This window comes from Trifolium pratense, linkage group LG3 (genome assembly GCF_020283565.1).
Source record: "Trifolium pratense cultivar HEN17-A07 linkage group LG3, ARS_RC_1.1, whole genome shotgun sequence".
NCBI classification, from domain to species: Eukaryota; Viridiplantae; Streptophyta; class Magnoliopsida; order Fabales; family Fabaceae; genus Trifolium; species Trifolium pratense.
In genome coordinates, this window is record NC_060061.1 from 14,128,399 (window position 1) to 14,156,260 (window position 27,862).

Consider the following 27,862-nt stretch of genomic DNA (forward strand, 5'->3'; position numbering starts at 1 on the left):
TAAAAATTTTAACTAATAAATTACTCACTTGCCAAAAAAAATAAAAATACTTATTTTGTAAAAGAGTAGAAAAATATTTATTTTTATTATTTTAAAGATATTAACGAAACTCAAATCTGAAATCTCGAATCCAATCTCTTAAAATATTAACAAAACTTGAATCTAAAACCTTAAATTCAAGCATTGTGATTTTACTATTAGTCCGTGTTTCAAATATTTTTATATATTTTATCTTAAAAAATTACATATTTATTTAGGGGAGAGATCAAATTACACCGGTGTAATATTTGAGTAATGTTACACCGCTCAATAACGCTTTAACGAATACAAATTTTACAAAATTCACCGTTGGATTGAAATCTTATATCATATAGATCATCCATGTTAAATTTTATAAAAATTTAACATCGTCTGATATGTTTTTGTGATAGATCAAGATTAATGGTAATCAATAAAAACGCATAAACCATTAATCTTCATCGATCTCAATAACATATCAAACGATTTTAGATTTTTGTAAAATTTAACATGGATGATCTATACGATATAATCTTTCAATCCAACGGTAGATTTTGTAAAATTTTTTTTCGTTAAAGCGTTATTGAGCGGTGTAACATTACTCAAATGTTATACTGGTGTAATTTAATCCCTTCCCATTTATTTATTTTCTTATAAAAAATTACTTTGAGTCAAAAATAGTTTTCTTTGACAGATGAGTCAAAAATAAATAAGAAATTCCTTTATTTATTTATATTTTACTATTTAATTTTCTACAAAAACCTCAACAAAAAACAATTACGAATAATTAATTTTTTAATTAATTTATAATATTAACCTGCGAAAAGTGTTGACGAAAATGATGTTCTTTTGGCAATCATGACTTTTAATTCATCATCATGATTATGAACAACAAAGTTGCGTCCTTGTTCCTCTTCTTGTTTTCACGCTTTCGATTCATTCAATGAAACAAAATTCACCCTTTTCTTCATCTTGTTCCTCACTTTTATATTCACTCTAACCAAATCAATCCTTTCAACATATACCCACATTGCATAAGCCTTCAAGTTTGGGTTTTTCAACAATTATGAATCAAAACCTGTAATGGGTTTTCTTTACATTGATTAGAAACTTGAAGGTGAATCCATTAGTTAGATAAAGTTGGTTCCTTTTTTAGGATTTTGGTTTGTTGGTTTTGGTACCCCACTTCCATTGAAGAAAGGGATAAGGAATGAATGATCCTTGGATTTGGGGTATTGAAAATTACTGTAACAGCTTTTTCTAGTACTTACTACTTATGATTCGGAGACTGAGGTGGTTTGTTGGTTTGAATCAAAAGAATTGTCCAACCAAAAGGTTGGTCAATGCTGATCAACCTGGCCTTGTAAGGCCAAATCACTTGCCTATGATTGATGCTGTTCATGAGGTTGCAATTTATATTCATAGGTTTCATAATCTTGACCTTTTTGAACAAGGGTATGCTTCAAATTTGTTTATTTGATTTGAAGTTCCTTTTTTTTTTTTTTGTAAAAGAAAAAAGTTTTCAAATTTCTGGTTTTTATGCAGATGGTACAAAATCAAGGTTACCATGAGATTGGTGGTTGGTGAAGATTCTTACCCCGGGATTCCGGCGAGGGTTGTTCAGTATGAAGGTGACTTGTATTCCTAAGCTTTTGAAGTATTAGTTGTTATCCTCTTTAGTTTGTAGTTGGTTTTTTACTTTGTAGTATTTGTAGTACTAGACTAGTTTGCTTTATTGAAGACATTTAGTTCGGGTTGACTTGGATCTTGTAACCATGTTGTCATCGATGTTGTTAAATAGCGGTTATAGCGGCGCCTATCTTATGGTGGAATTTGAACAAATTGTTATTTTCCTGCGATACGCTATAAAACGTTGCTAAACAGTGGCTACAGCATACTTATAGCACTTTGCATAGTGGAATTTGAAAAACTGTTATTTCCCGCGGTTTGCAATTGACAACGCTGGTCATCATAGGGGGTATGTGTGTGACGACAATGTTTCTGCTTTGCAGTGTTATCGTTGGCGGAAATCCAAAAATACGCCATATGGCACCGCCATATCTGCCATAAAATGCTGTGGCACTGCCATTCTTCACAAATTGGTCATGGCGGTTGTCGAAAAATCTGCTACCGCCATCCGCCATGGCTGATATTCTACAACACTGCTGCTTTGCAAAATAAATTTGAGATTTGTATAGTGAAAGAGTTAAGTGTTTTTCAAAGTTAAAAAGGAAATTCAGTATGAATCTGGAAATTGACTGTAAACATTTTATCTTTTATATATTGCTTCCAATGACCTTAGGTTCTTGGCGTACTGCCGTGATAGTATAATACTATCTCAACATCCAGAAATGTTGAATTGCCAACTAAGGTTTTTGAGTCACTGCGGTTCTGTTTTTAGTAAAATCAGCTTTTCTTTGTTCCCGTTATGGTATTAATTATTTGTCTTTATTTTGCGGAAATTTCTACGAAATAAGGGTCCCATTATGGTTTTTCTATTTCTATGTTATGTTATTCGCATGTTTCAGCTTTAAGTAGCACGGAACAAACTCATTGCCAAGTTTTTCTTTTGTTTTCTTTCCATATTTATAAATATATTTGGAGTTTTTGGACTATCTAACCAGATCGAGCATTGACTTATTATTATTTATTCTAATCATCATCAGAATATTCTACCATTTTTTTCTTCTTTTTCTAGAATGTGTTTTCCAACGCCTTCCCATATTTGTATTTAATTTTCTACAACTGACAGGATGCCTGTATTCAAACCAAATTTGAATGACCAAACTTGCAATATTTTTCTGCATGATTTTTCACTTTTACTGAACTTTGTTGCATCAAACTTCGTTAAACTATATTGTAATACTATCGTAAGCTCTCTAAGCTTGCTATTTCAGACTGCTATATTCTTTTCAATGTACACGAGAGCTTAACACTTATAAGCTTGAGATGTTGAGTAATTACTTTGTTCTTTTTTATTCCTTATACATGTGGTCAGAGTAGAATCTTAGAATCTATCTTTTTCTTTGAGCTGCAGCTCCTGAAGTAGGTTCTGACAATTTATGTAGAGTTTGGATGATTGATGACACAGACAACAGTTTTTCAACACCGCCTTTCCAGATTAAATATGCAAGGCAGGATGTATTTCTTTCTCTCATGATCTCGTTCTACCTAGCTTACGGTGAATGTGAGGTCAGTTTTCTTCTTTTTTTTCCTCTCGATTTCTAGATAATATACTATCTCCTTTATATGTATGTAGTGCGTATACAGGCGGGGGCACGATGTAAGAACTGACACAAAATATGTTAGAAAAGAGCTTGTCAAATGATGCATGCTCTAACCTTTTCATTTCTTCTGTATCATAAATTTGTACAGGGAGAATCCTCTTCTGTTATTTTGAAGTTTGAACTTATGCATGCTCCTATGACTGCAACCGGGTTGGTTTATATCCTCTTCTGTCAAATACAGTGAAGGTTAAATACAATGAAATGATTTTGAAATAGACTGCAACATATTAATTGTGCAGGTCTGATTTACAAGATTCACTGGATGCATGTTCTGTTTCATTTCATGAATATAAAATCCCCCCTAAAGCTCTTAGGGGATTGCATTCATATTGTCCTGTTCACTTCGATGCTTTCCATTCTGTCGTGGTTGATACAAGTGTTCACATCAGTTTACTAAAAGCTAGTTATCGCACAATTCCACAGAAGGTACCAAGGTTTGTTAGAGTTCCAGTTTTGAGTTTAAATATATGCTATAGTAATTAATTGTTGCATCACCAATGTTAGGATATCTTCATAATATCTTTGAAGTTAGCAGTTGAACTAACTAATAAACATAAAATGACATAAAAGTATAGTTTTAATTATTATTACTTTATTTCAATTAAGATAATGAGGATAAAAGTTAGGAAAAAAGATACGCTATAAGCTTAAATGCTACATGAATTAACATCTGAAAAAGCGCTATAAGCTTGTGAAAGAAGTACTGTTACCAATCAACTCTACTTTAATTTTATATTGTTCATAAGTATGCCTATGTTCTTTTTCTTTGTTTTCTATCTACTCCCTACAACTTTGCATCAACTTTATTTTACTTATCTTCCACACTGTAATGTTTTACCTTTTGAATGATATGGTTAATTGAATTGTACCAGCGACTGTAGCAATTATTCAGAAGGCAGTTATGCTGAAGATTATGTTGGGTCAAACAAGGTATGTAACCTGTAATATTTGTCAAGAAATCTCTTTGCTCATTAATGTAACTTATTCTTCTACTGATGGTCAAACTCAAATTAGGTGATGCTCATAAAAGCATTGATGGCTGCACATGATATCCTGCTTGATGATCTGAAAAGAATAAGCACAGGCATTGGTGAAGCTATTGATTTGACTGAAATTGCGATTGAATCAGATGATACAAAATGGTTGGATTCGACTCTGCCAGCACATGTGAAAAGTATTGATGGTGAACAATCACTTCAGCTGTCTGATAGGGCAGGACTCAATGTTGAGGTCCCTAATTCTGTCAATGTTTCATTTTTTGTTGCATCATTGTGTTTTATATACTATTTACTAATTACTAATTTAATAGTTTAATCTTTTCCTAAACAGGATGGTACTCGTTATATCAATTATCTAACCAAGGAATCAGTTCAACCTTTTTCTTGGGATGATCATCTGTTAAACTCTTTCCAGTCTCTAGCGAATCAGGTCTTACGTCTCTGGAACATATTTCTGAAATTCCACAGGTTTGTTCACATATGTCTAAATAATTATTTGTTTGGCATTTAAATCATTGTTTCTTCTTTACTTGCACATCTATACTTATCATAATAGCATATTGAAAACTATTAGTAACATTTTCTTTTTGAAAACTATTAGTGTTAACGTGAAGACATAATATTTTACCTCTACATCAAGTCAATAATATCTCTTATCAATCCTATCACTTCACTCAGGGAAAACAAAACAAAAATACTAGAGTTTCTGCGCAAATCCTGGGCTATAGATCGGAGAACTGAATGGTCAATATGGATGGTGTACTCAAAGGTTGCGATGCCTCATCAATATTTGCACAACAGAGTTGAGGGGACACCATTGCACCATGGCGTACATAGAAGTTCGTTAAGTATGAGGAGGCTGATTGATGATGTAATTATCTATTATATGTTGTACAAGATTCATAAAGTTCATTATTATGTGCCGTGTTTGAAATTAATTATTACCTCTGTCCCTAATTATAATCCCCCTTTAGAATAAAAGTCCCTATATATAAGCCAAATTTCAAATTACTGGATACATTTTTCCCCCGTCAAATATACCCCTTATTAATACTACTAATTTGTTTGGGAAATGAAAAGTTCGAATTGGACACGTCTATACATAAAGTACAATATTTATATACAAAATGCACATGTTAATTACACCATCAACTTTTCTTAATATATGTGGAAAGTTTCAAAGGAGCTTATAAAAAGGGATGGAGGTAGTATTACATTGTGGTCATGGATTTTCATTACTGAATGATTTTCTTGAAATATGTTATTTCTCTTTTTTCTTCTGTTCAGCCCATTCAAACTGCAATGATGCGTGCAGAACTTCATAGGCGTGGTATAGCACAAATGAGGGTAAGTGATTGTGTTTTGTTTAGAGTGCTTTATAACTTTCCTGTTTCGGCTGTTGGAATTTATGACATATATGATTTACATGCAGATCAACAATCGGTCTCTTCAAGACATGTATATATTTGGAGATCCTTTGCTTGTTCCTATTATTATCGTAGAACGCGTGACAAATGTATACCGTTCTGCCAGTGTGAATTCAGACTTCCTTCCTGTGGAGAATGGTGCAAGACATATCCTAGTAACTGGTTCCAGATCCACAAACAGCATGTTGTGTGGGAATAGCAAGAAAAATGGGCATGTTTTGAGAGTAGCCGTTTTTGTTCATGGGTTTCAGGCATGTTTCAAAAACTTGCAGTTGCTTTTATCTTCTCGATCTGTCTTTGGTTTTGTCTCCTTATCTTTCTTACTTTGTTGCCTTCACAAAGCCCTTCTTTTTCTTTCTAATTAATGTATGATTTGATCGCCAGATTTATTTCATGAATGTTTTTTCCTTTTACGAGTTTGCTGATTTATTTCCAATGATTTTGACATAAATTAAGTTCATGTACAATAACAATAAAAACGGAATATCTATGTTACTTGTATAAGATAATGAGGTTACTGCTTCAATGTTATCAGTTTTGGTTACTAAAACTTGTTTCTGTCATGTTTGCGATATAGTTCCATTTATAGATCGTTTGACTAATTATACTTTTCATCACTCATATTTAACAGGGAAATCATTTGGATTTACGGCTCGTTCGTAACCAATGGCTTTTAATAGACCCTGAGACACAGTTTCTAATGTCAGAGGCAAATGAAGACAAAACATCTGGAGACTTTAGAGAAATGGGATTTCGGCTTGCTCAGGAAGTGATCGCTTTCCTAAAAAGGAAAATGGATAAAGCTTCAAGAAGAGGAAACTTGAAAGATATCAAACTTAGCTTTGTTGGTCATTCTATTGGTAATCTCATTATCCGAACAGCCTTGGCAGGTATTATATATTCACAAAGTTTTGAAGGATGGTACTATCTTAAAAAAAATTCAGACAATGGATTTTAATGTGGTTTTATATTTTTAAATAATTCCAGAGAGCATGATGGAGCCATATCTAAGATACTTGTATACCTATGTGTCGATATCGGGTCCACACTTGGGTTATATGTACAGTTCAAACTCTCTATTCAATTCAGGGTTGTGGCTATTGAAGAAGTTTAAGGGCACTCAATGCATCCATCAACTGACTTTTACAGATGATCCTGATCTCGAGAATACTTTCATCTACAATCTTTCCAAGGTATAATACCGTTATCTTGATCTCATTTTTCCTAGTACTGAAAACAATGGTTTTTTTTGGCATTTTTGAGATTGAAGTAAAATATTGGGAAAGTGGCTACAGGGGTGTTAACCATCGAAGTTTCTATTCAATTTTGTTGCTATTTTTTATTTGGTTGTTCATAGGGAATAGGCTATTTTATTAATTTCATTTTTGTTATCGCAGGAGAAGACACTGGAAAATTTCCGGAATGTGTTTCTTTTGTCATCACCTCAGGTAACTTCCTTTACATGCTTATTGTGGATATTGTCTTGCTTTGTATGACCTGTTTTAAAAGAACTTGCTCTTCCTTGCTTGACTTTAAAATATCCTTCATTCAATTGCTGGTGGATCATTTCCTTATGGTTGAAGATGTAGCAAAAGATTGTGTAGCTTATCTTTTGTTATAGGAATAGTTTATACATAAGTATTTATATGATACGCGCTCATTCTATAAGCGCTTAATTAAGTTGTTTATCCAAATGGGATCTTAATAGGCATCTACAAGGGTTGCATACAATTATTAGGAATCATGTTAATATTAATATCATGACTATTTAGATTCTCGTCTCTGTAACCAAGACATTAGGCTCAAGTGGTTAATGAGTTCCCCCTAGGACGAATGGTTCGGGAGAACCCGTTCTTGGCCAAACTTTACTTACCTCGCAGCCGAACTTTGGATTACTGGGGCCCATTCTCCTGGGAACCAGAGGGTTAATACCAAAAAAAGATTCTCCTCTCTGCTTTTCTCCAATGGTCTTTTATTTTTGTCAAAATATTTTTGTTGATTCGTGATATGGCTAAATAGAGTTCAATGCAAGATAAACTAGAAATTAGGTTTTCTCTTCTGCATAACCTTTAATGTTCAAAATTCAAATAGCTTAATATTAATGAAGATCTAGTTACGGTTTTATTTTATTTCCAAAGGTAGATCATAATGATTCCTGCTCATAACATTTCAGGATGGTTATGTTCCATATCATTCTGCTAGAATAGAACTGTGTCCAGCAGCTTCTTCAGATTTCTCTAAAAGAGGGAAAATCTTCCTACAGATGTTAAATAATTGCTTAGACCAAATCCGAAATTCCTCTGACCATCGTGTGATCATGCGCTGCGACGTAAACTTCAACGCTTCTTCCTACGGCAGGAACCTAAACACACTTATCGGACGTGCAGCTCATATTGAGTTCTTGGAGTCTGACATTTTTGCAAAGTTCGTAATGTGGTCTTTCCCAGAGATGTTTAGATAACAAAGCTAACTTCCTTAGAATTCCAGTAATATTGTTGATTTGAAGAACCAGTGAAGCTAAAGATAGCACTATGAACACAATTCACAAATGTTCATAGATGCCAAATTGAAGAGACAAAACTACATGAGTTGGTTTTCTTCCAATGCAATCCTATCAGTGTGATCAAAATAGTGGACATGACCCCTCCAAAAATGTGCCTACATTTTTTCTTTCATTCTGGCAGGGTGATGGCATATGCAGACTAGAAGACAAATCATGAGATCTTTGGAATTTGTAAATTACTGTGCTATAGACTATAGTAGTTAAGTTTTTCTTTTTAAAGAAAGTCCTTAGTTATTATGGATAGGAAAACAGGTTTTTGGTGAGTAGTGTTTTCTACTTTGCTGTGCTGAAGGACCAGAGCTTTTGGTGAGCAGGGTGTTGCAAAGTTGAATCTGACACATGAATGTATGTACTTGGTTTCTACTTCTAGCATGTACAAAGAACAGAGGCATGAAGTGTACTATATCTGTTCCATGTTTATTTATAGAATAGAAGCTAGGCTTAGGAGCCTAGAGGTAATGCTGTCCACCATCAGTTGATATATTCAAAGGATTTTCTAGGGAACTTCCATATATTTTTTGCTTCATATTTATTTTCTACTGTAGTGTTTTTGTGTCGTTTTAGATCCATATGTGCCAACTGCCAACTGTTTAGCTGCCTCCGATGGTCTAGCTTTGTTATTTCTTTCTTCACAACGAGGTTAAAGCGAATTGAGGTCCAACGTTCAAACTCTGACTAACTTAGCAAGTTAGTTTTGTTGGTATGTTAGGTAAATATCAACAACTTAGCTACAGTGAAAGATTTCAAAAACACTTTTGACATAACGAGCAAAATATGTCAAATAGTTACAAACATGTTTAAGGCTTAAGAAAGGTCTCGAGTTCAAATTGTGTATGAAAAAGAAAAGTGGTTATGTAAGGTCAAGTTTTTTCGTGTATGAAAAAAAAAAAAAACTAGTATGGTTTAGAGGGAAGACCTCACTAAAGGTGTTCAATCATATTCTCAAACAAAAATTAGTAGTTGATAAAACTGGTGAATGTTTTGCGGAAAATACTGTATGATTGTAAACTATTCGAGAATAGGTGATGCACAACAGACTGGGATTGAGTAAAGTCAAAATGTCACTGCAGTCAGGTATCAGTGACCGTCCGATCATAATTAGACAGTCTTGATTTAACTACAGTATTTTTAGAATGAAAATAAGAGATGCATTTTTTAAACCGTCCGATTACAAACTACAAACGGAATGACTGCATCATTGCACAGAAAACCGTCCACATCTAATCCAAATTTGAAGTATAACTGTAACATATAACAATGTAGGACAACAACATATTTTCAAACGTGTAGAAAGACAAGTTTATTCTATCAGCTGCCACGATTACCGCTCAATCTCTGCCAGTTTCCTTTCTACATTCTATTGTGCTGTCTGTATATTTTGGAAAATGATTGGACTTGAAATGAAACGTAAAAAGAAACTTCATTTTTTTTCCTACACCCTCTTGATATCTATATATTATATGTTTGAGAGTTTTTTCTCAAGGAAACAAATCTACGTGTCACTTTCTTATGAACTTTAATTTTTATTAATCTCATATGGCATCCTTTCATTCATCATAATCTACGTGGCAACTATTGAGAACATCTTTTCTATATGGCAATTTATTGAGCATCTTCAATAGAAATTATGTGCGGTACTCATATAAGGAATATTTTTTCTTTAGTGTTTTTCTCGATCAAAATTTAATGCTAATTTACAAATAATCATTCAAAAGAAAACAATCGAATACGTTTTAATTTTTTTTTAACAACATTACCAATTCTCTCTACAATCATTATGAATTCTTATTATTTATTTTTTTTACCAATCCATTTTATTCTTTTAGAAAAAAAAAACTCATTTCATATTATTAAGCACACTTGAAAGACACAAAATAAAATAAAAAAAATAACAACCGTCAATATAAACTTCAAACATATATTTTTTAGAGAAATAATGTTAACATATTATTATTAATACATGCATACAGGTTGCTTTCACCGTAAAATAAATAAACATTAAAAAAAAAAATCAATTCCACAAATCAATCAAATGATTTCAACTAAATCAAATCAAGTAGTAATTCAAAATCATTAATACACGATTTCTCAATTAATGTGAATTCAAAATTTCAAATCATTTGTTACCAAAAAATAAATTCAAATCATTCCCCATTATTTATATTTATAGGCATGTTCTCAGACAAAAAAAAAAAAAAAAAATCTCTTTTGCATGTGTTGTACTCCATCAGTTTGCGTCAAGAAAATCAATTTCTTACATGTTCATTGATCTGGCTCTATACTTACTTTCTAACTTTTTTTTTTCCTCAATGATCTCGGCCCTTTTCTTTTTATTGTTTTTTATCAATATTTTGTAATATATATTTTATTAATATGATTTTATAGTGTGTGGAGAGATAGGAGAGCCCTCAAATAACACCATTATGAACTATTTTAATTTTATGTATTTTAACAAAGACTATTTTAATGTAAAAAGAACAATTTATTTTATTTTAACATTTGTGTTTTGTTTTTCAGGAAAAATTATGTAAAAGGCTTATAGGTGGTTTTGGAACCTGAGGTAATAACATAGCGGAAACATGAGAGCAAGAGTGTTTAGTATTAGACTAAAATAAAATAGTGTAACGATGAGATTATTTTGGAACCTGTATTTTTTATTTTTTATATTTGTTTAATTTTTGGTACCAATTTTTTTAAGGTACTGGAAACAAAATTTGGTGTACAGGAAAATTATATATGTAATGTATGTGGTATGATACAACAAATGCATTACTTAATATCTTAGTACATTTTGTCCAATATATATTTTTCTTCTATACAAGAGACATCACACAATGACATTGACATCAATATTTTTTTTTCGACACATGCATTGGCATCAATATTATTAATCGTCCTATAAAAGAAATCAATTACTTTAGAAATTGAGCTGTCCACTTTTTTTTCTTTTTTTCTTTTCACCACCAGTTTAATCTGATTCGGGGATCAGTTCTGACACATCAATTAGTTTAATCTGGAGCGGAGATCAATCTCCACCATTTTTGAACTCTAATACACATTTTATTTTTTTGTTACCATGATATTAATACAAAGTTTTTTATGTGAGACATGTGGAGACATGCAAAAATAAAATAATTACCGGAGCAGGAATTTAAATTTTGGAACGGTGGGAGTAGTTATTTTATTTTTGCATTAAAGGTGAATAAATGTAATGTTCAGGCTTCAAAAAAAAAAATGTAATGTTCAGCATTCAAACCTCGCCCCCTTCACATAAATTTAAAGTGCGATGTCCCTACCAATTAAGTTAAACTCACGGGAACATCATATATACTAATATATTTTTTTATAATTATACATAATCTAATATTGTACAATCGAATATAAAACTTTTAATAATTCATATTTTTCATTGAATATTACCCGTGCATTGCACGAGTCGGTTATACTAGTTATTTTTTGAATCACACCCCCTCTTTGCTTTGATCACCACAAAAGATAAACTTGGAAGACACCGAATGAATAAACCATACAAGTGAAGTGAAAGAAAACATTGCTGTAGATATAGTTAAGCAAATAAACCACAAAATATTTCATAAGTAACCTGACCAATTTTTTTACATAAAGTATTGAGACTAATACCAAGCATTACATTTGAGCTAAATGATTTATCTGTGAAAGCTCGCCTATCATATTCTTCCTCCTCTCGAATAAACTACTAATAATATTTAAAATGTACATGTTCCGCAATTTTTTACCTCAGATAGCTCAGCAACAACCCACCATCTTTCATTGCCCTGTATAGTTTGACGCGCCAAGGGAATCAAGCCCTTCAGTTCGGGAAACCATTATCTTTCGGAATACGTCCCTCACTTGGCGCTCCAACGGATCCAGCCCATCTCTAAAAGCTTCGGAAACAAGTTTCAGCTCCTTCAAATCCTGTTCAACTTCCATTTTATGTTCATCAGACAACGGAAACTGAGCAGAATCTACCAGGTCCGTCAAGTGGCGGGTGGTTATCTCAATTTGATATATCTCCTTCAGCAAGCCACATGAGTTCCGGCGCTCTCGCTTCTTTGACTCCTCCAGGATCCGTTCGTGAAGCGAAGTAACTGGAGCACTCCAGGTAAATTGCTTGGGGACTGAAAAATGAATGTTTAAACCCCTATCCTGACATGGAATAGCTGCAACAAGGATCCACAAGACAAACAAGAGAATACAATTCATTGTATAAACAGAAACTGAAAGCCTGCTATTTGCAGCAATCTCGTTCGCACGGGGTGGAACCAGGTTACTTGCAATGGACTGTAGTTGCTTGGCTGCAGACCAGGACCGAGAGACACTCCATGAATGTGATCTTGAATGCCCTGACGAAGAATGTCCATCCTTGCTCGAGTTATGCCGCCCAAAAGATCTATGACGTTGAGAAAAAACAGATCCTGATTCTTTCTCATCAATCATCATTGTCAATGCTAAATCCATCAGCGCCTTTCTCGCCCTCCTAAACTGCCCTTCAGTCAATGGTCTCTTATTTGAACCTAAAGCACAACTCACAATTTCCAGATGCTTTTGCCACATACGAATATTCTCAATCCCATCTCGACTCGCATTACAAATGTCAAGTGCCTTGACCGACCTCTCAATGAATTCAGATGTCACCCGATCCAAGGGAGGTTTCGATAACTGGTCTTTATTATTCAACAGAATGACTCTGAATTCCTCATGACAGCAGATAAACTCAGTGAGGAGCTTCTGCATCCAATCAATCGAGAGCAATTCATCATCACTAACCCCAGAAAGTTCATGAAAACGATCTGTAACACGCTTTTGGAATGATCCAAACTCTAAATTACATGAATCTGATTCATGACTTGCTTCTATCGAATGAACCTGTTCCTGCCTCATACCAAATAACGATCGACCAAAGGATGAAAATGACGAAGAAGAAGGACTCTGATTTTCCGTAGAAGGCATTGTGACAGACTCACAACCTCCACAAACCCCTCTTCCCCCAAAAGATCCTCACAACACTTGACCAGAACCACAAAAGATCACATGAAACCCATCAAAAACTGCTCTGCATTAATGTCACCTCTATCAGTTTTATTTCCTATAAGTAACTGAATCCAATTAATTCAACACACACTTAAAACATCCGATATTATCAATTATCCAATTCAAACCCTTATACAAACACTATCAAAACATCAATCAGAATTCAGAACAAACAGATCAAGCAAATTCCAATACAAAAATCAAACCCCAAAAGCCCAAATCAAAAAAATCTCAAATTTCAATCATAAGACTCCCACCATAACCTCCAAACTAAAAAAAAAACATCAAAACCAAACAAAACCCCAATAAAAATCAAACCTTTAACTCAAACACAAAATGAAAAAACTCAAACTTTTCAAACACCCAGATACCAATAAGTTCGAATAATCATCAAAAACCACTTAAAAATCATATTCATGAGAATATCATGGATTGAAAATCAAAACAAATAAAAAATAGTGCAAGAACATGAATGTGATAAAAGCTATAAAAAGAGTACCTTTGAGGTGAAAAAGAGTAGAAGCTGAAAAGCAAAGGTGAAGCAAGGAATCTGAAAACCCTAGGAAAGGAACAAAGCAAGGAAGGAGAGGGGTTTGGTTAACGGCAGATGAAGGGAAGCGTAATCGGAATGTTACTGCAGAGAGTACTGACAAGACAACATTTTTTTTTAAAGAATAATAAAATATTGTGGAATGAAGGAATATTTGCTATATATGTATTTTTTTCTTCTGACTAGAATTAAGAGAATTGTTTATTTTGGTTGAAAAAGTTTTAAAAATTATGTTTTGCTGTCTTGATGATAAGTAAGAATAAATACTATCATTTTGGGTTTAAAATATTTGCAACTTTTCATTTTTTATTTTGACTAAGTGGGACTTTTAATTTATGGTCTTTTAATGTTTTTGTTTTTATAGTAATATTATTCATTTAATTAAAATTTAATTTTTATGCACTAGTTACGTATTAAGTTTTACTCTCTTTATTTCAAAATAATTGACATGATTGATCAATTTTTACCTATTAAAAAAAATGTATAAATAAAAGAGATCAGATTAATTTTCCTAAAATACTTTTGTCATATACTAGTCCCACACCCGTGCGATGCACGGGTGTTATGCGGTATTTTATATTATAATGTTGAAAAATCATTCGTATAAATTGAAACAATAAGTATTATGAAAATTATAATAATAACATCAACAACAACAAAATAATAATAATAATTAAAAAAGTTATGTAAATATAAGGTACATATTAAAGATGTGTTTATACATTTCGAAAAGATTACAATGGATCCTATTGCATCTATCAAAATAAGTTGGTAATTCATAAATTGTCATGTCGCTATGAAAACGGTTTGTGGTCATACTCATACACTGTGCATTTGATTCTTAATTGGACACTATAATTCAATATATAGTATAAAAGATTAATTAGTGCGTATAATTTAGTAAAAACTATTATTATTAGTTGAGTGGGTGTATAATGAAAAGTTATAGGTATATAAATGTAGGCATATGAAAAAGTGTATAGAGATGACAATGATGTAAGTAGAAGTGATGTGACATTATTGAGTGGTTTAATTGGATATAAGTGGCTGACGTGGATTAGGGTGATTAGTGGTTGCACAACTATCTAAGAATTATATATATAGACGTTTATACATTTAAAAAACTTATTTATACATCACATTTGAAGTTACTTTGGTATCTTCTTCATTAACATTGATTAGCAATATTTTTAACTCATTCTTCAAAATAACTATGGAAATGACAACATATAATTGACAATGAAAAACAATCGATGTTGAAACATAAATTTTTATTTATATTATAAATCTCATTGGAGGATTCTGAGTTGGATAAACTACATCATTATCTCTTACAAAAAAACTACTGTATTATCGAATTTGACATTTATATTAATTTGAAATTTATTAGAGCAAAGATAAACCAACCTAACTCATACTCAAATATTGAATATGATAAAAATCATACAGGGCATAACAACCATTAGTAAATTTTATTTATTTTTTATTTTTTTTATTAAACATTAGAAAGTGGTCCTGACAATCGGCCAACTCCTTATATTTACAAAGATTAGGCAAAAGATTATTAGCAAAAACATTAACTTTTTTGAAAAAAAAACAATAAAATACACAAAATAATAAAATGAACAAAAAAAATTTAAAATGAATAATAACCCAAAACAATAATAATAATAATAATAATAATAATAATAATAATTATTATTATTATTATTATTATAATTAGTACCCCACATTAAATAGATGTAAGTGGATGATGTGGCAAAATGAAAGGTTTTCATTGGTTTGTAGATTAGGGTTTAGATAAGCAATTTCACAACTATCTAGGATTTATATATATAGATTTATGTATTTGAGAATGATTATATATTTAGGGACCAACAATGAATTGATCAAAGTTGTTGAGATTTTGGCCTACTTTAAGCATGTGGTCAGGGGTTCGATTCACGAGTCATGCATCTGAAAAAAATTTGATTGGAAGGGAAGAACCTACCTTGTGTGCTCCATAGGTTCAATCTTGGTCAAGTAGTCTAGTGGCTAAAAATTTCACACATAAGTGGGATGACAGAAATTCGAACCATAACCCCCTGCATAGATAATGTCATGTCTCTGCCAACCGAGTAAATCTCATGAGACAACTAGTTGTTATTTTTAATAAGAGGGAAAAGTTAGGCCTTGTCTAACATGAGTCTTTTATGGTGCATAAGCCTTCGATATTTTTATAATGAATACGAATTTTACATAGTCCACCGTTGAATTGAAAGTTTATATCGTATAGATCATCCATAATTTTTTTAATTTTTTTGAAAATCATTTGATATGTTATTGAGACCCGTCAAGATTAACGGGACCCGTCAAATGATTTTCATTTTTTTTAAAAAATTTATGGATGATCTATACGATATAAAATTTTAATCCAACAGTGAGTTTTATAAAATTCATATTCGTTATAGTAGTATTCGTAACTTGTGCACGGTGAAAGACTTAATGAAGTCTTTCACCATAGACTTGGCCGAAAAGTTAAACTCACAATTTCTTTATCATTTGAATTCTTATGTTCCTCCCTCAAATCACCAAACCGTACTCACTTTTTTTAATATAGTAATATCTTTTTAATATAGTAATATCTTATTGAAAATTACGTACTCAATTTCTAAAACATATGACATTTTTTTAATTTTTTTTTGTTTAGATAATACTATCCTTCTACATTAAATATCTAATTTTTTTTTTAAGTTGTTAACTTTTTTAAAGAAACGTTAATATCTTTTTGTGCTCACATGAATTGACAAGGATTGATGGGAAGGTTAGAGGGATTATCATGTCCCGACAAAGGCATGAGAGACTATTACTTACATACAGTTGTTCATCTTAATTCAATCCATCATTTTCTATTGGCTCGTGACACATTAAAATATTTGTGGGTCGAGGTTGAGTCAAATTAAAATCATAGTCTATAATTTGTTAGTCCATCTTAGTCATCTATTTATTATATCAGCCAAATAAGGTTGCTCCATAGATTATTAATTTCAACCCAAAGCCTATTTTTTATCGTCACATTATTTTAAAGATATGAATCAAATTGATATATTGAGGTTGACAATACTATATACATTGTGTACCAATCATTTATGGTATTAAGAGGCCAATAGGTTGGTCCACAGGCTCATGTTTATCATTTATTTATTATTTATTTTTACTTTTACTATCAGTTTAATCTGATTCAGGAGTCAGTTCTGACTTCAAGTGATTTCAGCTCTCCTCCAATCGTAGTTGTGGGATCGAACCGTGATCTTCTCTACCAAATTTAGCGTCAATCACAACTGAACCAACTAACGATTGATATTATTTATTTATTTTTACAAAACTTACCTTATTACTAGTAACTTGTAATTATGTATGAGTATGACATATGACATGATTTTTTTACAAAAATAATAATTTACAATTAATTACTAAATATTGTTTAAAACTAGTGGTTTTGCCAAGTGCATCGTGCGTCAATCTATGTTGAGCCAAAATAAAATTGAGGTCAAGTCAGGTTGAGAGAAAATGACTTGAAAGTTGGAACTTTTTCTCTCCACATTTTGCATCATCATACTAAGCAGACTGGTCCATCAGGCACTTGGAAACAGGATGGATCCAGAAATTTATAAAGGGGCTGAAAAATATGTTAAATTAAATGTTAAATAAAATATATGAAATGTTAAATAAGTGTCCGGAGTAACGGTTGAGAAAATAAAAATGGTAACATAATGTCTTGAAATATTAAAAATATTTTTTTTATTGAAATTTTTGTTTTCTTAAACATTGTCTTGAAGACACTGTTTAACATGATCCATTAAATATTATAACAACATTTTTTCGTTAAATCTTCGATTCCCATAAAAAGGGAGACTAATTTTTATTTTTGAAGAATGGTGGAACTATAATATATAAAAGTTATATTGCATTATGTTGATTCATGATGGAGTAATTGAGGGATCATTCATATCGGGCTCAGAACAACGATACAAGTGAGTTGAATATCATATTTTTACTCAAAATTTTAAGGCATTAAGTTTATGTGTCCTCTCACTTATAAAGTGTCAAACCTCCATTTTTCTAAGCAATGTGAGACTTAACTCACCTCACATTTGCCCATCCATTGTAGATCCATCAATAACATCTTGCATGATACACTTGACTTGTTGCATGTATCAAACTTGTCTTGTTGCATGTAATTCATTTAACATTTGTCATGTTGTATGTATTTCTTTTGACATTTATCTTCATGCATATAATCCTTGTAGTTGCTCTTCTCCTATAAATAGGAGTTCACAATGTATTTTGGAATTCAAGCATTAACAATAAAAAAAAGTATATGTTTTCTATATAGTGTCTCTTCAATTGTTTCTGGTTTTGATCCATATTTGATAATAAATTTGGGGTTTTGAGAATGTGATATGTAAGCTATACAAACATGGATTTTGTTAAATGAGTTTTTTAAGTTTCTTTTTCGTTTATACTTTGTTTGAACAATTTGGTGAGACCCTCCATATCAGTGTTTTAAAAACCGAACCGGACATCGAACCGATGATGGTACTGGTTCACTGGTTCATTGGTCGAACCACCGGGTCACTGGTCGAACCGCATGATAAACCGAATTAAACCGGATTAAATCGGTGGAATGAACCGGTCTCTATGATAAAACTATATAGTTATTAAACCGAATAGCTTAATCTTTAAAAAAAATCATAACACATAAAAAAAAATTGAAAAATTGAAATAGTACATGAGTAATATAATTATAAACACAATTGAAATTGGGCCACATTGGAGTTAGGCCATGTATAATGGAAAGCCCATGAGTCATAGAAAACCCTAAAGAATACTCCCTTTATTTCATAGCCGTCAATCACTTCTTTTCCCTTTATTTCCTCTGCTATGCTCTGCTCCTCCATGTTGTGTCTATTATTTTACCTTATCATCTCTGCAACTACCTATGTTTATAATTGCATCATCTCTATTTCTTTTCACTCATACCCTTTCTTCTCTGATTCTCTTAGATCGGGTGCAAAAACAAAATTCCAGGTGGTTCAAGATGCAAAAGTACAAGATTATATGTGTAATTCTTAGAAGTTCAGAGATCTAGTTTACATACTTTCTTTCTCAAAATTCTCTGAGATCTGGTTTACATTCTTTTTCAAACTTTTTTATTTCAAAATTTTCTCTAAATCTCCATCTTTTTTTATCGCGATCTCTCTTTTTGAATCAATGAAAAAGAAAAAAAAAAACACACAAGCATTTAAATCGGCGGTTTTTTAAAACCGCCGGTTCGCCGGTTTTTGCGGTTTTTGCGGTTTTATCCGGTTCTGGCCGGTTCAATAACATGTCCGATCCAACTACTGAACCAGACCGCTGACCCTCCGGTTCCCGGTTCAACCGGTTCGACCGGCCGGTCCGGTTCGGTTTTTAAAACACTGCTCCATATATCTGGAAGATACTTCATCAAATTTAAAATTTATTCATTAGGACCGGAAAAAAAAAAGATTTCTCATGCTAGGAACATGGGCGGACCCGGACATGGATTACCGGTGTGGCTAAATTTTTTAGGCATTACTGGAAAAAAATTTATCGTTATCTTAATAATTCAGTTAAACAACGAACAACATATAAAATTATTATTAATACACGTGTATCTAAAAAAAACACCAACAATTCAGAAAATTTCTATTTCAAAAAAATAAAAAAATTAACAAACTAACAAACTATATCCAGAAAACTACAAAATTTCTATTCGGAAAAAAAGAAAAGACTATAACTTATTGAATATATGTGAAATCATACATATTACTATTGTTTGATACATCACAAGATTCTATCTTGGACCAAAATATATAGAACCCAAAATTTTATTAGCTTATAGTTTATTTTGATAAACTAATTCAATTAACTTATAACTTATTAATTTTTATTTCAATTTTACCCATATCTTCTTACTTGAAAAAATTAAACCTATTGTTTTATGTCATTTCATATTTATATGTCACAATCATTAAAGTTGATTATTATACAATTAACTTATATAACTTAAAATAATACACTTTGTATAACCAAATAGTTGAATACTATAAACTAATTTGCACTAATATTTAAACTAATATGTATCGAGAGACTTACGGTCATTAGTAATAAACTCTAAACTAATATTTATATTAATATTTGTACAAATATGTATACAGAATAATTTAAAATTATTTATAAAATTTTTATTATTATTTATAAAAAAATATTTAGGCTGGGCTGGTGTGGCTATAGCCACACCAAGCCTCACACAGGTCCGCCCCTGGCTAGGAAGAGTAATTTGATTTGTCATGTTATAGGTGAAAAGTTTCTATTGCAGTTTAAAATCAAATTTTCTCAATACGTAAGAGTGACTAAACCTTAACCACTTATTTAAGCACATCAAATTTCTTACCACTTGAACCAATTCATTTTTACTCGGAAGGATATGATTTTTAAAAAACCATTTGTGGTAAAAGTAAAAGTAGCTCTCAACAAATATAAGTGCAAGTGGGGCAAGTAGCGCCTTCTAACATTGACAAGGCCCATGGGCTAATTTCACAAGCCCACATTGGGAAAAATATTTCTTTCCTAATTATTTTTTAATTATGTATAATGACAGGGGATTGAGAAATTCGTTAGTTGCTGTCAACAGATCAAATTGCTGCTGTTTGCTCTGACCTTCATCAACCATGGCCAAAAACATCCTCAAAACTCCATCACTTCTTCAGGTAATATTTAAGTAATTCCACTAAACCCAAATTAATAATTAATTCATGTTTTCTTACAACATTTGATGTTGATATTAATTCATTTTTGTCCTTCGTGTTTTTTAATCAGTACATATTTGAAACAAGTTCATATCCAAAAGAACATGAACAATTGAAGCTACTTAGAGAGACAACAATCCAGAAATACGGAAAAATGTAAGTTACATGCATGCCTTAAAAAAATATATAATTCAGTACAATTCAAGCTATATATTGAAGGCAAATTTTATTTATTTTTATAGTTATATAGTTATATTAAATTAATTGGATCTTACATAGACCCAATACTTGGATGAGATGGTAAGGGATCTCTTCCAACTTAACCAAAGATCCCGAGTTCATAAGAATGTTAAATTCTCTTGAGGGAGAACTTTGCTATTATTTGCGGTCCTACCGGATTGTGATATTAGTCTCTGTAGTTGTGTGTAGAGCATACCTGATTCATACAAAAAAATTGGATCTTACATATGCAATGTCTAAGGGTAAACTAATTGGATCTCACATTCATTTTAATATTTATTCACTATAGTATGATACCTACATTATGCATTTTGTGAATTAATGTTTAATGTGTGTTGGGGATGGCACTTGCAGGAGTGTAATGAATGTGCCTTTGGATGAAGCACAATTCATATCTATGCTTTTGAAAATCATGAATGCAAAGAAAACATTAGAAATTGGAGTCTTCACTGGTTATTCTCTTCTTACTACAGCTCTTGCTCTTCCTCCTAATGGCAAGGTATTATCATATAACTAACTCTTACATTTGATTATTATAAATTATCATATAGCTAAATCCCAAGAGTTTAGTGGTAAAAAGATATGTCTTGGATCCAGGAGGTCCTGGATTCGAGCCTTGCTAGTGCTCTTGTAAGTGTTCTAAGAGCCTTAAGGTCTTCCTGTCTTTGACCGAGGCACCATCCCCTAACCCTAAATTTTCATTATAAAAAAAGTTAAACAAATTTAATTAATAAAATGTAATTAATGAATTTCCCTACTTTTTTAGATAATAGCGATTGATATGGATAGAGAAGCCTATGAGACAGGATTGCCTTTCATTCAGAAGGCAGAAGTTGACCACAAAATTGACTTTATCCAAAGTGATGCCTTATCAGCTATCAATAGTCTTCTTGATGTAAGTGTTCTTATTTTCTTGTTTTCTATTGACTTGAATTTGTTATTTGTCTCCAACCTTTACACATTTGAGTAACTGTCTATTCTAATTAAGATTATGAGCTTGTTTAGATTGACTTATTTGAACTTAACCACTGGTATAAACATTTGTGAGATGCTTAATAGAACATGTGAAAAAACAATTTATGACATGTTTTCAACATATTTTCATAAACTCTTCAAAATAGCTTATGAAAACAACGTATAAATTATACAAAACAATTTAATTTAATCTAATTTTATATTTTGTTATAGAAGTATCTTATACATAAACATTTATCATGATAAGTTCTCATGCTATAAGCTACGATTTAACCTATTTAACATTTAACAGAACATGTGAAAACAACTTATGACATGTTTCAAAAACAACTTATGACATGTTCATTACCGAATCCAATAAGAAGACTCGTCTTGTTCTCGAAACCACCTTATCACTCCATATTGTCTCAACCCCGCCCCGCCCTACTTAATATCCTTTATATACATGAATGAATCAAAGAAAAACAAAAATTCCATGATGAATTGTATTGTAGGGAAAACATGAAGAATCATTTGATTATGCATTTGTGGATGCTGACAAAGAAAACTTCATAAAGTATCATGAGCTGTTATTGAAATTGGTGAAGAAGGGTGGAATAATTGCTTATGACAATACATTGTGGTCTGGTTCTGTTGCCATGTCTGAGGATGATGAAATGGAAGATATGATAAGAAGAAAAAGAAACATTGCAATTGAATTCAACAACTATATAGCAAATGATACTCGCATTGAATCGACAATCCTTTCTATCGGGGATGGAGTAACTCTCTGTCGACTTCTCTAAATAATCTCTATGTATCAAGGGAAGAAAGAAAATAACAATAGCAATGTCAAATGTTCTCTTTTGTACTGAACAATGATGTTAAAGATTGTTCAAATAAACAGATGCTAAAGTCAGTATATGATAAAAGCATAAAAATTATGAACTGTTTAATTCAACACATCTATGATTCATCTATTATTAATTATGTTTTACTTGAATTATAACCAAGTAGTGAAAGTATATTATACATGTGTGATGTATTTTTGTACCAAAAAAATATGTGAAGTATTTTGGTGCTGTGCATGTGAGGGACGGAGAAACAATGAATTAATTCAAGTGGTAAGGGTCTTGGTTCCTTAAGCATGTGGTCATGGATACGATTTCTGACTCATGCGTACGGAGAAAATTTGGTTGGGAGGGGAGAACCTATTTTGTGTGCCCAACAGGTTCCCCGAAGGAGATTGATCATCGTTATTGGTGATGAAAACTTCGTACCAATATCATGGTAAAAAAAAAAGCCGGATAGACTGAAGTAGTAAAAAAAAGTATGGAAAAGTATACACCATTATTATTCAAAAATATCAAATGTGAAGAAAGTATACATGTATATAATTTAATTTAATCATATATAATGAATGTAATGGTACCCTCAAATATTCAATTGTTAAACTTCTCCTAAAGTATTCTTGTCATGATCCTTTTGGATGCAAGTTAAAGATGAGTTGGCAATGTGAATTGAATCACATTTATCAGTGTCTTTTACAGACACCATTTCATTCATATTATTATTATTATTGTTATTATCCACTTGTCTTGCTTCTTTGCTTTTGCCCCATAATAACATGTACAATCCACACACAATCAATGTAGCTCCTGTTAGACTGCACAAAATATGAATGAATACACAAACCATAAGATATAAGATCATTATTGCAGGGATTTAGATTCTTTGCGGTAATAATGTCACGCAGTAACCAATCTTAATCGTTGATTTAGGATTGAGCGGCTCAGATCCTTCACAAAATTAATTTTAAATGATGATCAGATTGTTGATATCAGTAACTTGCGTCACACATTTACTACGACGAATCTGTTTATGAAATCTAGTTGCTTAATTTACCTTCCAACTGTAATGTACTCATCCAGTACCAATGATGCAATGAAGGCCACAAGCACAAGCAATAAAGGATTAAAAGCAGACACATACAAGGGTCCTTTCATGCGGACACACCAAGCTAATAGGACAAAGCACACCCCAGATGCCAATATACCCTACAAAATAAGATCAGGGAAAAAAAATCAATTGAATACCACATAACTTGGTTTATGTTGCGATTAGAAAAGTAGTTATCTTATGTGTTTGTTTTGTGCACTGTGCTAGTCTTGTGCTCAGTTGCGATATTAATAAAATTTAGCCGTTCAAAAAAAGAAAAGAAAAGTAGTTATCATCTTGTAAATGCAGTTGAAATGGTAAAAAGTTGCAAAGACATTTGATAAGCACCGAAATTAAGAATGTACCCCAGAAGCTGCCGTTAAAAGCCTCAAATTCCAATCGATCTTCCATTGTCTGCGATCTCTCTCCGTACAAAGAGCAAATACAAAGGATTGAATTGCACCCATTAAAGAGGTTAAAGCCGCGGTTGAATAGTGCCACGGAAAATTTACAGCCATCTTCGACTGTCCTTAACCACATTCATAACATTATAAATTGTAAATTTCTAACAATGATTATGAAATGGTAATTAACACATTTTTTTGGTACTAAAATTTATGAAAGATTGAAAGAAATTGTTGAAGCAATTGTACCTGAGTTATATACCATAATGAGAAACTAAGAGAAGTGCCCAAAGCTAGCATGATACCCCAAACATGAGAACCAGAAGGGGACTTATGTGGTGTTGATGTCACATATTGTTGCAATAAGTCAATGTGCATTGAAAAGTTAAATAATCTTTTGCCTTTGTATAAAGTGAGGATCATGGCACCACCAATTCCACTTAAAGTTCCTATCAACTTTGCTTTCCCAGCTGGTGTTCCAAGATTTGGCTTCTCCATTCTTCAAAACACATTTTTAAATCAGTTGCAAAAATAACAGTTTTAAAATGTTACGTTTTAAATCGATTTTTCATAAATGGTTTAAAAGTTTCTGTTAAAATTAAAAAGTGAAAGAAATGATTTTATTTCCCCTTTCAAAAGTTGATGCATCTTGTCCAAATTTTAAATCAAATAAATCAATTTTTGTTGATCGGACTTTTTTCTTATATACAGGATCAGAGACAAAGTATAAGGTTAAGGGTCTTTATTACCTAAGTGAAACGGCCATGACATAGGTAATGGCAGGGATGAGGTTCAACATGGTTATAGTATATGTTGCTGATACCAGGGCCAAAGATTTAACATAGAGGTTTTGTTGCAAGGATCCCCTGAAATTTTTGGTCATTTCATCACACTTAATTCTTGCTTAAATTAGTCTTAAATAAACTACTTAGTTTAATTAATAGAAATTTTACCCAAATAACCCACAAAGAAAAGCTTGGAATAGCACCTTTCCTGTTAGGTTTTGCACACTTCTCCTGGTGAAACATGCCAATAAAAATTGCACATATATATAATTAGTCTTCATAATTTAGAAAAAATATTAAACAAACCTCTAGCCTACTACCCAAATCCCTCGTCACTAAATCAAATCTAATGGTTTAAATAACATTTCATTCACATTTAATAGTCCTAGCATAATTTAGAAAAAATATTAAACAAACCTTCCTCTCCATTCTAAAATCTATGTACCTCCTAAACAGACCTTTAAAAATTAAGTACACTATTTTTAAGAAAATATTTTCATCTTTTAATTTCTTAACACGTGTCTTAGAATATTTAGTGTATATTTAATATGCATGTCAGAATCACAGTGACCTACTCTAATTTTTAAAAAACTACAATACTCTGTAGCATCTATAAATTTACAGTGTGTAATTCTAATATATATTCACCGTGATATTAAACATATGCGATATTTACCAAGAGACATATATACCTTTCAAAGAAGAGAGCAAGTGGCACAGTGAAGGCAGTAGAAAAGACAAATCTGTAAGCAATAAGAACACTTAAGCTTGATCCATCATTTGTTACCATCTTTAACATAATATTCACCACTGCATATATAGATTGGACCACTATCATCAATACAATAGGCTTTGCATTCTCTATGGTTTCAACACTCAATAATTTAACCATATTTCCCTATAACTAAAATTAAATTATAGTTTTTCAAGTGCAAATGTTCTATTCTAACACAACCATATTTTCTATATACTTTGGTTTATGTTATTGGAACAAAAGGTTGAATAACGGATTCATGAAATTTTTGTCACACCTATTAACTATTCAATAAATATTTTATTGTGAAATTGATAGTTTTGGGTCGACCCTTTGTTGTATCAATAAGACATGAATTTTAACATTGACAAAGAGACAATTTGATTTCAAGTTTGTGCTAAAGTTATAACGTTATTAATTGTGTTTTTTATTTTTATATTTATTTATTTTTATATTTTTTTTATATTTCAATTTTCAATATCTTAACCTCTACCTACAAAGTTACTCGCCCATTGCATCGGATAAAATAAAAGGAAAAACATAAAGTAACAATTTCGATCACCTATTTGTCGCCCATTGCCTATTTGTTAGCTTAAAGAGGTATGCTAAGGGGAATTCTAAGTTGCTAACATATATCAAGCAAAAATTCTTAGGCTCATTTATATATATATATATATATATATATATATATATATATATATATATATATATATATATATATATATATATATATATATATATATATAGGGGGCTGCTAACTTAGACCCAGTTGGGTCTAAGTTAGCAAGGTGCACCTTTTGAGTTGGACAAAAATACCTATTTTTTTAATTTTTGAAAGAATAGAGCAACAGGGGCATTTCTGTAATTTTCTGCAATTTTACACGCGCCCCCCACTTCTTTTTCCCCCCAGGACACGTGTCACGCTATTAGTGGACAAAATCAGCGCGCGTGCATCACACGCGCCGACAAGAGCGCGTGGTGTGAAGGATGGGAGGAGAGAGAAAGCCTTTTGAAAAAGGCAGCCACGTGTCAGCATATGAATGGGTCTGCGTGATTTTTTTCCATTTTATACTATAAACTCGATTATTTCGTCGTAAATTAATTTTTTATTTTTTATTTTTTATACCAAAATTCATAATTTTTTTTTCTCTACAAATAGAGACTTGGTTCGTTTGATTTGGACACCGAAAAAAAAACGCAATTTTTCACTACTTTAAACTCGATTATTTCGTCGTAAATTAATTTTTTATTTTTTATTTTTTATACCAAAATTCATAATTTTTTTTTCTCTACAAATAGAGACTTGGTTCGTTTGATTTGGACACAGAAAAAAAAACCCAATTTTTCACTACCTTAATCTCATTTTTCACTACCTTACATCAACTCACTGAAACCATTCTACCAGAAAAATGGTTTCGGAGTACAAATCTCTGAAACCATTCTACAAGCTAAATGGTTTCAGAAGCAAATAACTAATAATCAACTTACTGAAACCATTTTACCAGCAAAATGGTTTCAGATTACAACTCTCTGAAACCATTCTACCAGATAAATGGTTTCAGAAGCAAACACAATTAATAAATTACTCACTGAAACCATTCTACCAGTAAAATGGTTTCAGAATACAACTATGTGCAACCATTCTACAAGCTAAATGGTTTCAGAAGCAAATAACTAATAATCAACTTACTGAAACCATTCTACCAGCAAAATGGTTTCATATTACAACTCTCTGAAACCATTGTACCAGATAAATGGTTTCAGAAGCAAACACAATTAATAAATTACTCAATGAAACCATTCTACCAGTAAAATGGTTTCAGAATACAACTATGTGCAACCATTCTACAAGCTAAATGGTTTCAGAAGCAAATAACTAATAATCAACTTACTGAAACCATTCTACCAGCAAAATGGTTTCAGATTACAACTCTCTGAAACCATTGTACCAGATAAATGGTTTCAGAATACAACTATGTGCAATCATTCTACAAGCTAAATGGTTTCAGAAGCAAATAACTAATAATCAACTTACTGAAACCATTCTACCAGCAAAATGGTTTCAGATTACAACTCTCTG

General features: G+C 31.8%; 4 protein-coding genes across 8 annotated transcripts; 2 read left to right on the forward strand and 2 right to left on the reverse strand.

The window, feature by feature from the left end:
* Positions 1-803: 803 nt before the first annotated feature.
* LOC123913452 (protein FAM135B-like) lies at positions 804-8,856 on the forward strand. Of its 2 annotated transcripts, XM_045964201.1 has the most exons (15): positions 804-1,473; positions 1,564-1,649; positions 3,056-3,210; positions 3,394-3,455; positions 3,545-3,739; positions 4,178-4,235; positions 4,320-4,535; positions 4,635-4,771; positions 4,982-5,174; positions 5,591-5,650; positions 5,736-5,981; positions 6,362-6,620; positions 6,718-6,923; positions 7,128-7,178; positions 7,904-8,856. In XM_045964201.1, the coding sequence occupies exons 1-15, from the start codon at positions 1,295-1,297 to the stop codon at positions 8,189-8,191; spliced, it is 2,391 nt and encodes a 796-aa protein (XP_045820157.1). In that variant the 5' UTR covers positions 804-1,294; the 3' UTR covers positions 8,192-8,856. The 2 variants fall into 2 exon arrangements, with proteins under 2 accessions (XP_045820157.1, XP_045820158.1); XM_045964202.1 differs by lacking the exon at positions 804-1,473 and having other exon boundaries at positions 3,087-3,210.
* Positions 8,857-11,858: 3,002 nt separating this feature from the next.
* LOC123916659 (protein ROH1-like) lies at positions 11,859-14,127 on the reverse strand. Of its 3 annotated transcripts, none has more exons than XM_045968179.1 (2): positions 13,845-14,127; positions 11,859-13,367 (listed from the first exon to the last, which is right to left on the reverse strand). In XM_045968179.1, exon 2 carries the CDS (start codon positions 13,262-13,264, stop codon positions 12,080-12,082), a length of 1,185 nt encoding a protein of 394 aa, XP_045824135.1. In that variant the 5' UTR covers positions 13,265-13,367; positions 13,845-14,127; the 3' UTR covers positions 11,859-12,079. The 3 variants fall into 3 exon arrangements, with proteins under 3 accessions (XP_045824135.1, XP_045824134.1, XP_045824133.1); XM_045968178.1 differs by having other exon boundaries at positions 11,859-13,362; positions 13,845-14,051; XM_045968177.1 differs by having other exon boundaries at positions 11,859-13,400; positions 13,845-14,040.
* A 6,435-nt stretch (positions 14,128-20,562) lies between these two features.
* On the forward strand, positions 20,563-22,898 carry LOC123918444 (flavonoid 3',5'-methyltransferase-like). Its single transcript, XM_045970503.1, has 5 exons — positions 20,563-20,668; positions 20,778-20,863; positions 21,302-21,446; positions 21,714-21,842; positions 22,417-22,898. Exons 1-5 carry the CDS (start codon positions 20,630-20,632, stop codon positions 22,705-22,707), a joined length of 690 nt encoding a protein of 229 aa, XP_045826459.1. The 5' UTR covers positions 20,563-20,629; the 3' UTR covers positions 22,708-22,898.
* A 334-nt stretch (positions 22,899-23,232) lies between these two features.
* Positions 23,233-26,051, reverse strand: LOC123918443 (WAT1-related protein At1g68170-like). 2 transcript variants are annotated; one of them, XM_045970500.1, is made up of 7 exons: positions 25,721-26,050; positions 25,197-25,259; positions 24,993-25,109; positions 24,493-24,742; positions 24,205-24,363; positions 23,807-23,958; positions 23,233-23,567 (listed from the first exon to the last, which is right to left on the reverse strand). In XM_045970500.1, exons 1-7 carry the CDS (start codon positions 25,918-25,920, stop codon positions 23,351-23,353), a joined length of 1,158 nt encoding a protein of 385 aa, XP_045826456.1. In that variant the 5' UTR covers positions 25,921-26,050; the 3' UTR covers positions 23,233-23,350. The 2 variants fall into 2 exon arrangements, with proteins under 2 accessions (XP_045826456.1, XP_045826457.1); XM_045970501.1 differs by lacking the exons at positions 24,993-25,109; positions 25,197-25,259 and having other exon boundaries at positions 25,721-26,051.
* Positions 26,052-27,862: the final 1,811 nt, after the last annotated feature.

Coding starts and splice junctions, on each gene's coding strand:
- LOC123913452 (XM_045964201.1), top strand. CDS start 1,295: ATGATTCGGAGACTGAGGTGGTTTGTTGGTTTGAATCAAAAGAATTGT. Junction 1,474..1,563: donor CTTGACCTTTTTGAACAAGG/GTATGCTTCAAA, acceptor GTTTTTATGCAG/ATGGTACAAAATCAAGGTTA. Junction 3,456..3,544: donor GCTCCTATGACTGCAACCGG/GTTGGTTTATAT, acceptor TTAATTGTGCAG/GTCTGATTTACAAGATTCAC.
- LOC123916659 (XM_045968179.1), bottom strand. CDS start 13,264: ATGCCTTCTACGGAAAATCAGAGTCCTTCTTCTTCGTCATTTTCATCC.
- LOC123918444 (XM_045970503.1), top strand. CDS start 20,630: ATGGCCAAAAACATCCTCAAAACTCCATCACTTCTTCAG. Junction 20,864..21,301: donor ATCCAGAAATACGGAAAAAT/GTAAGTTACATG, acceptor TGGCACTTGCAG/GAGTGTAATGAATGTGCCTT. Junction 21,447..21,713: donor CTCTTCCTCCTAATGGCAAG/GTATTATCATAT, acceptor CTACTTTTTTAG/ATAATAGCGATTGATATGGA.
- LOC123918443 (XM_045970500.1), bottom strand. CDS start 25,920: ATGGTTAAATTATTGAGTGTTGAAACCATAGAGAATGCAAAGCCTATT. Junction 24,364..24,492: donor CATTATGGTATATAACTCAG/GTACAATTGCTT, acceptor GGTTAAGGACAG/TCGAAGATGGCTGTAAATTT. Junction 23,959..24,204: donor TTTTAACGGCAGCTTCTGGG/GTACATTCTTAA, acceptor CTTATTTTGTAG/GGTATATTGGCATCTGGGGT.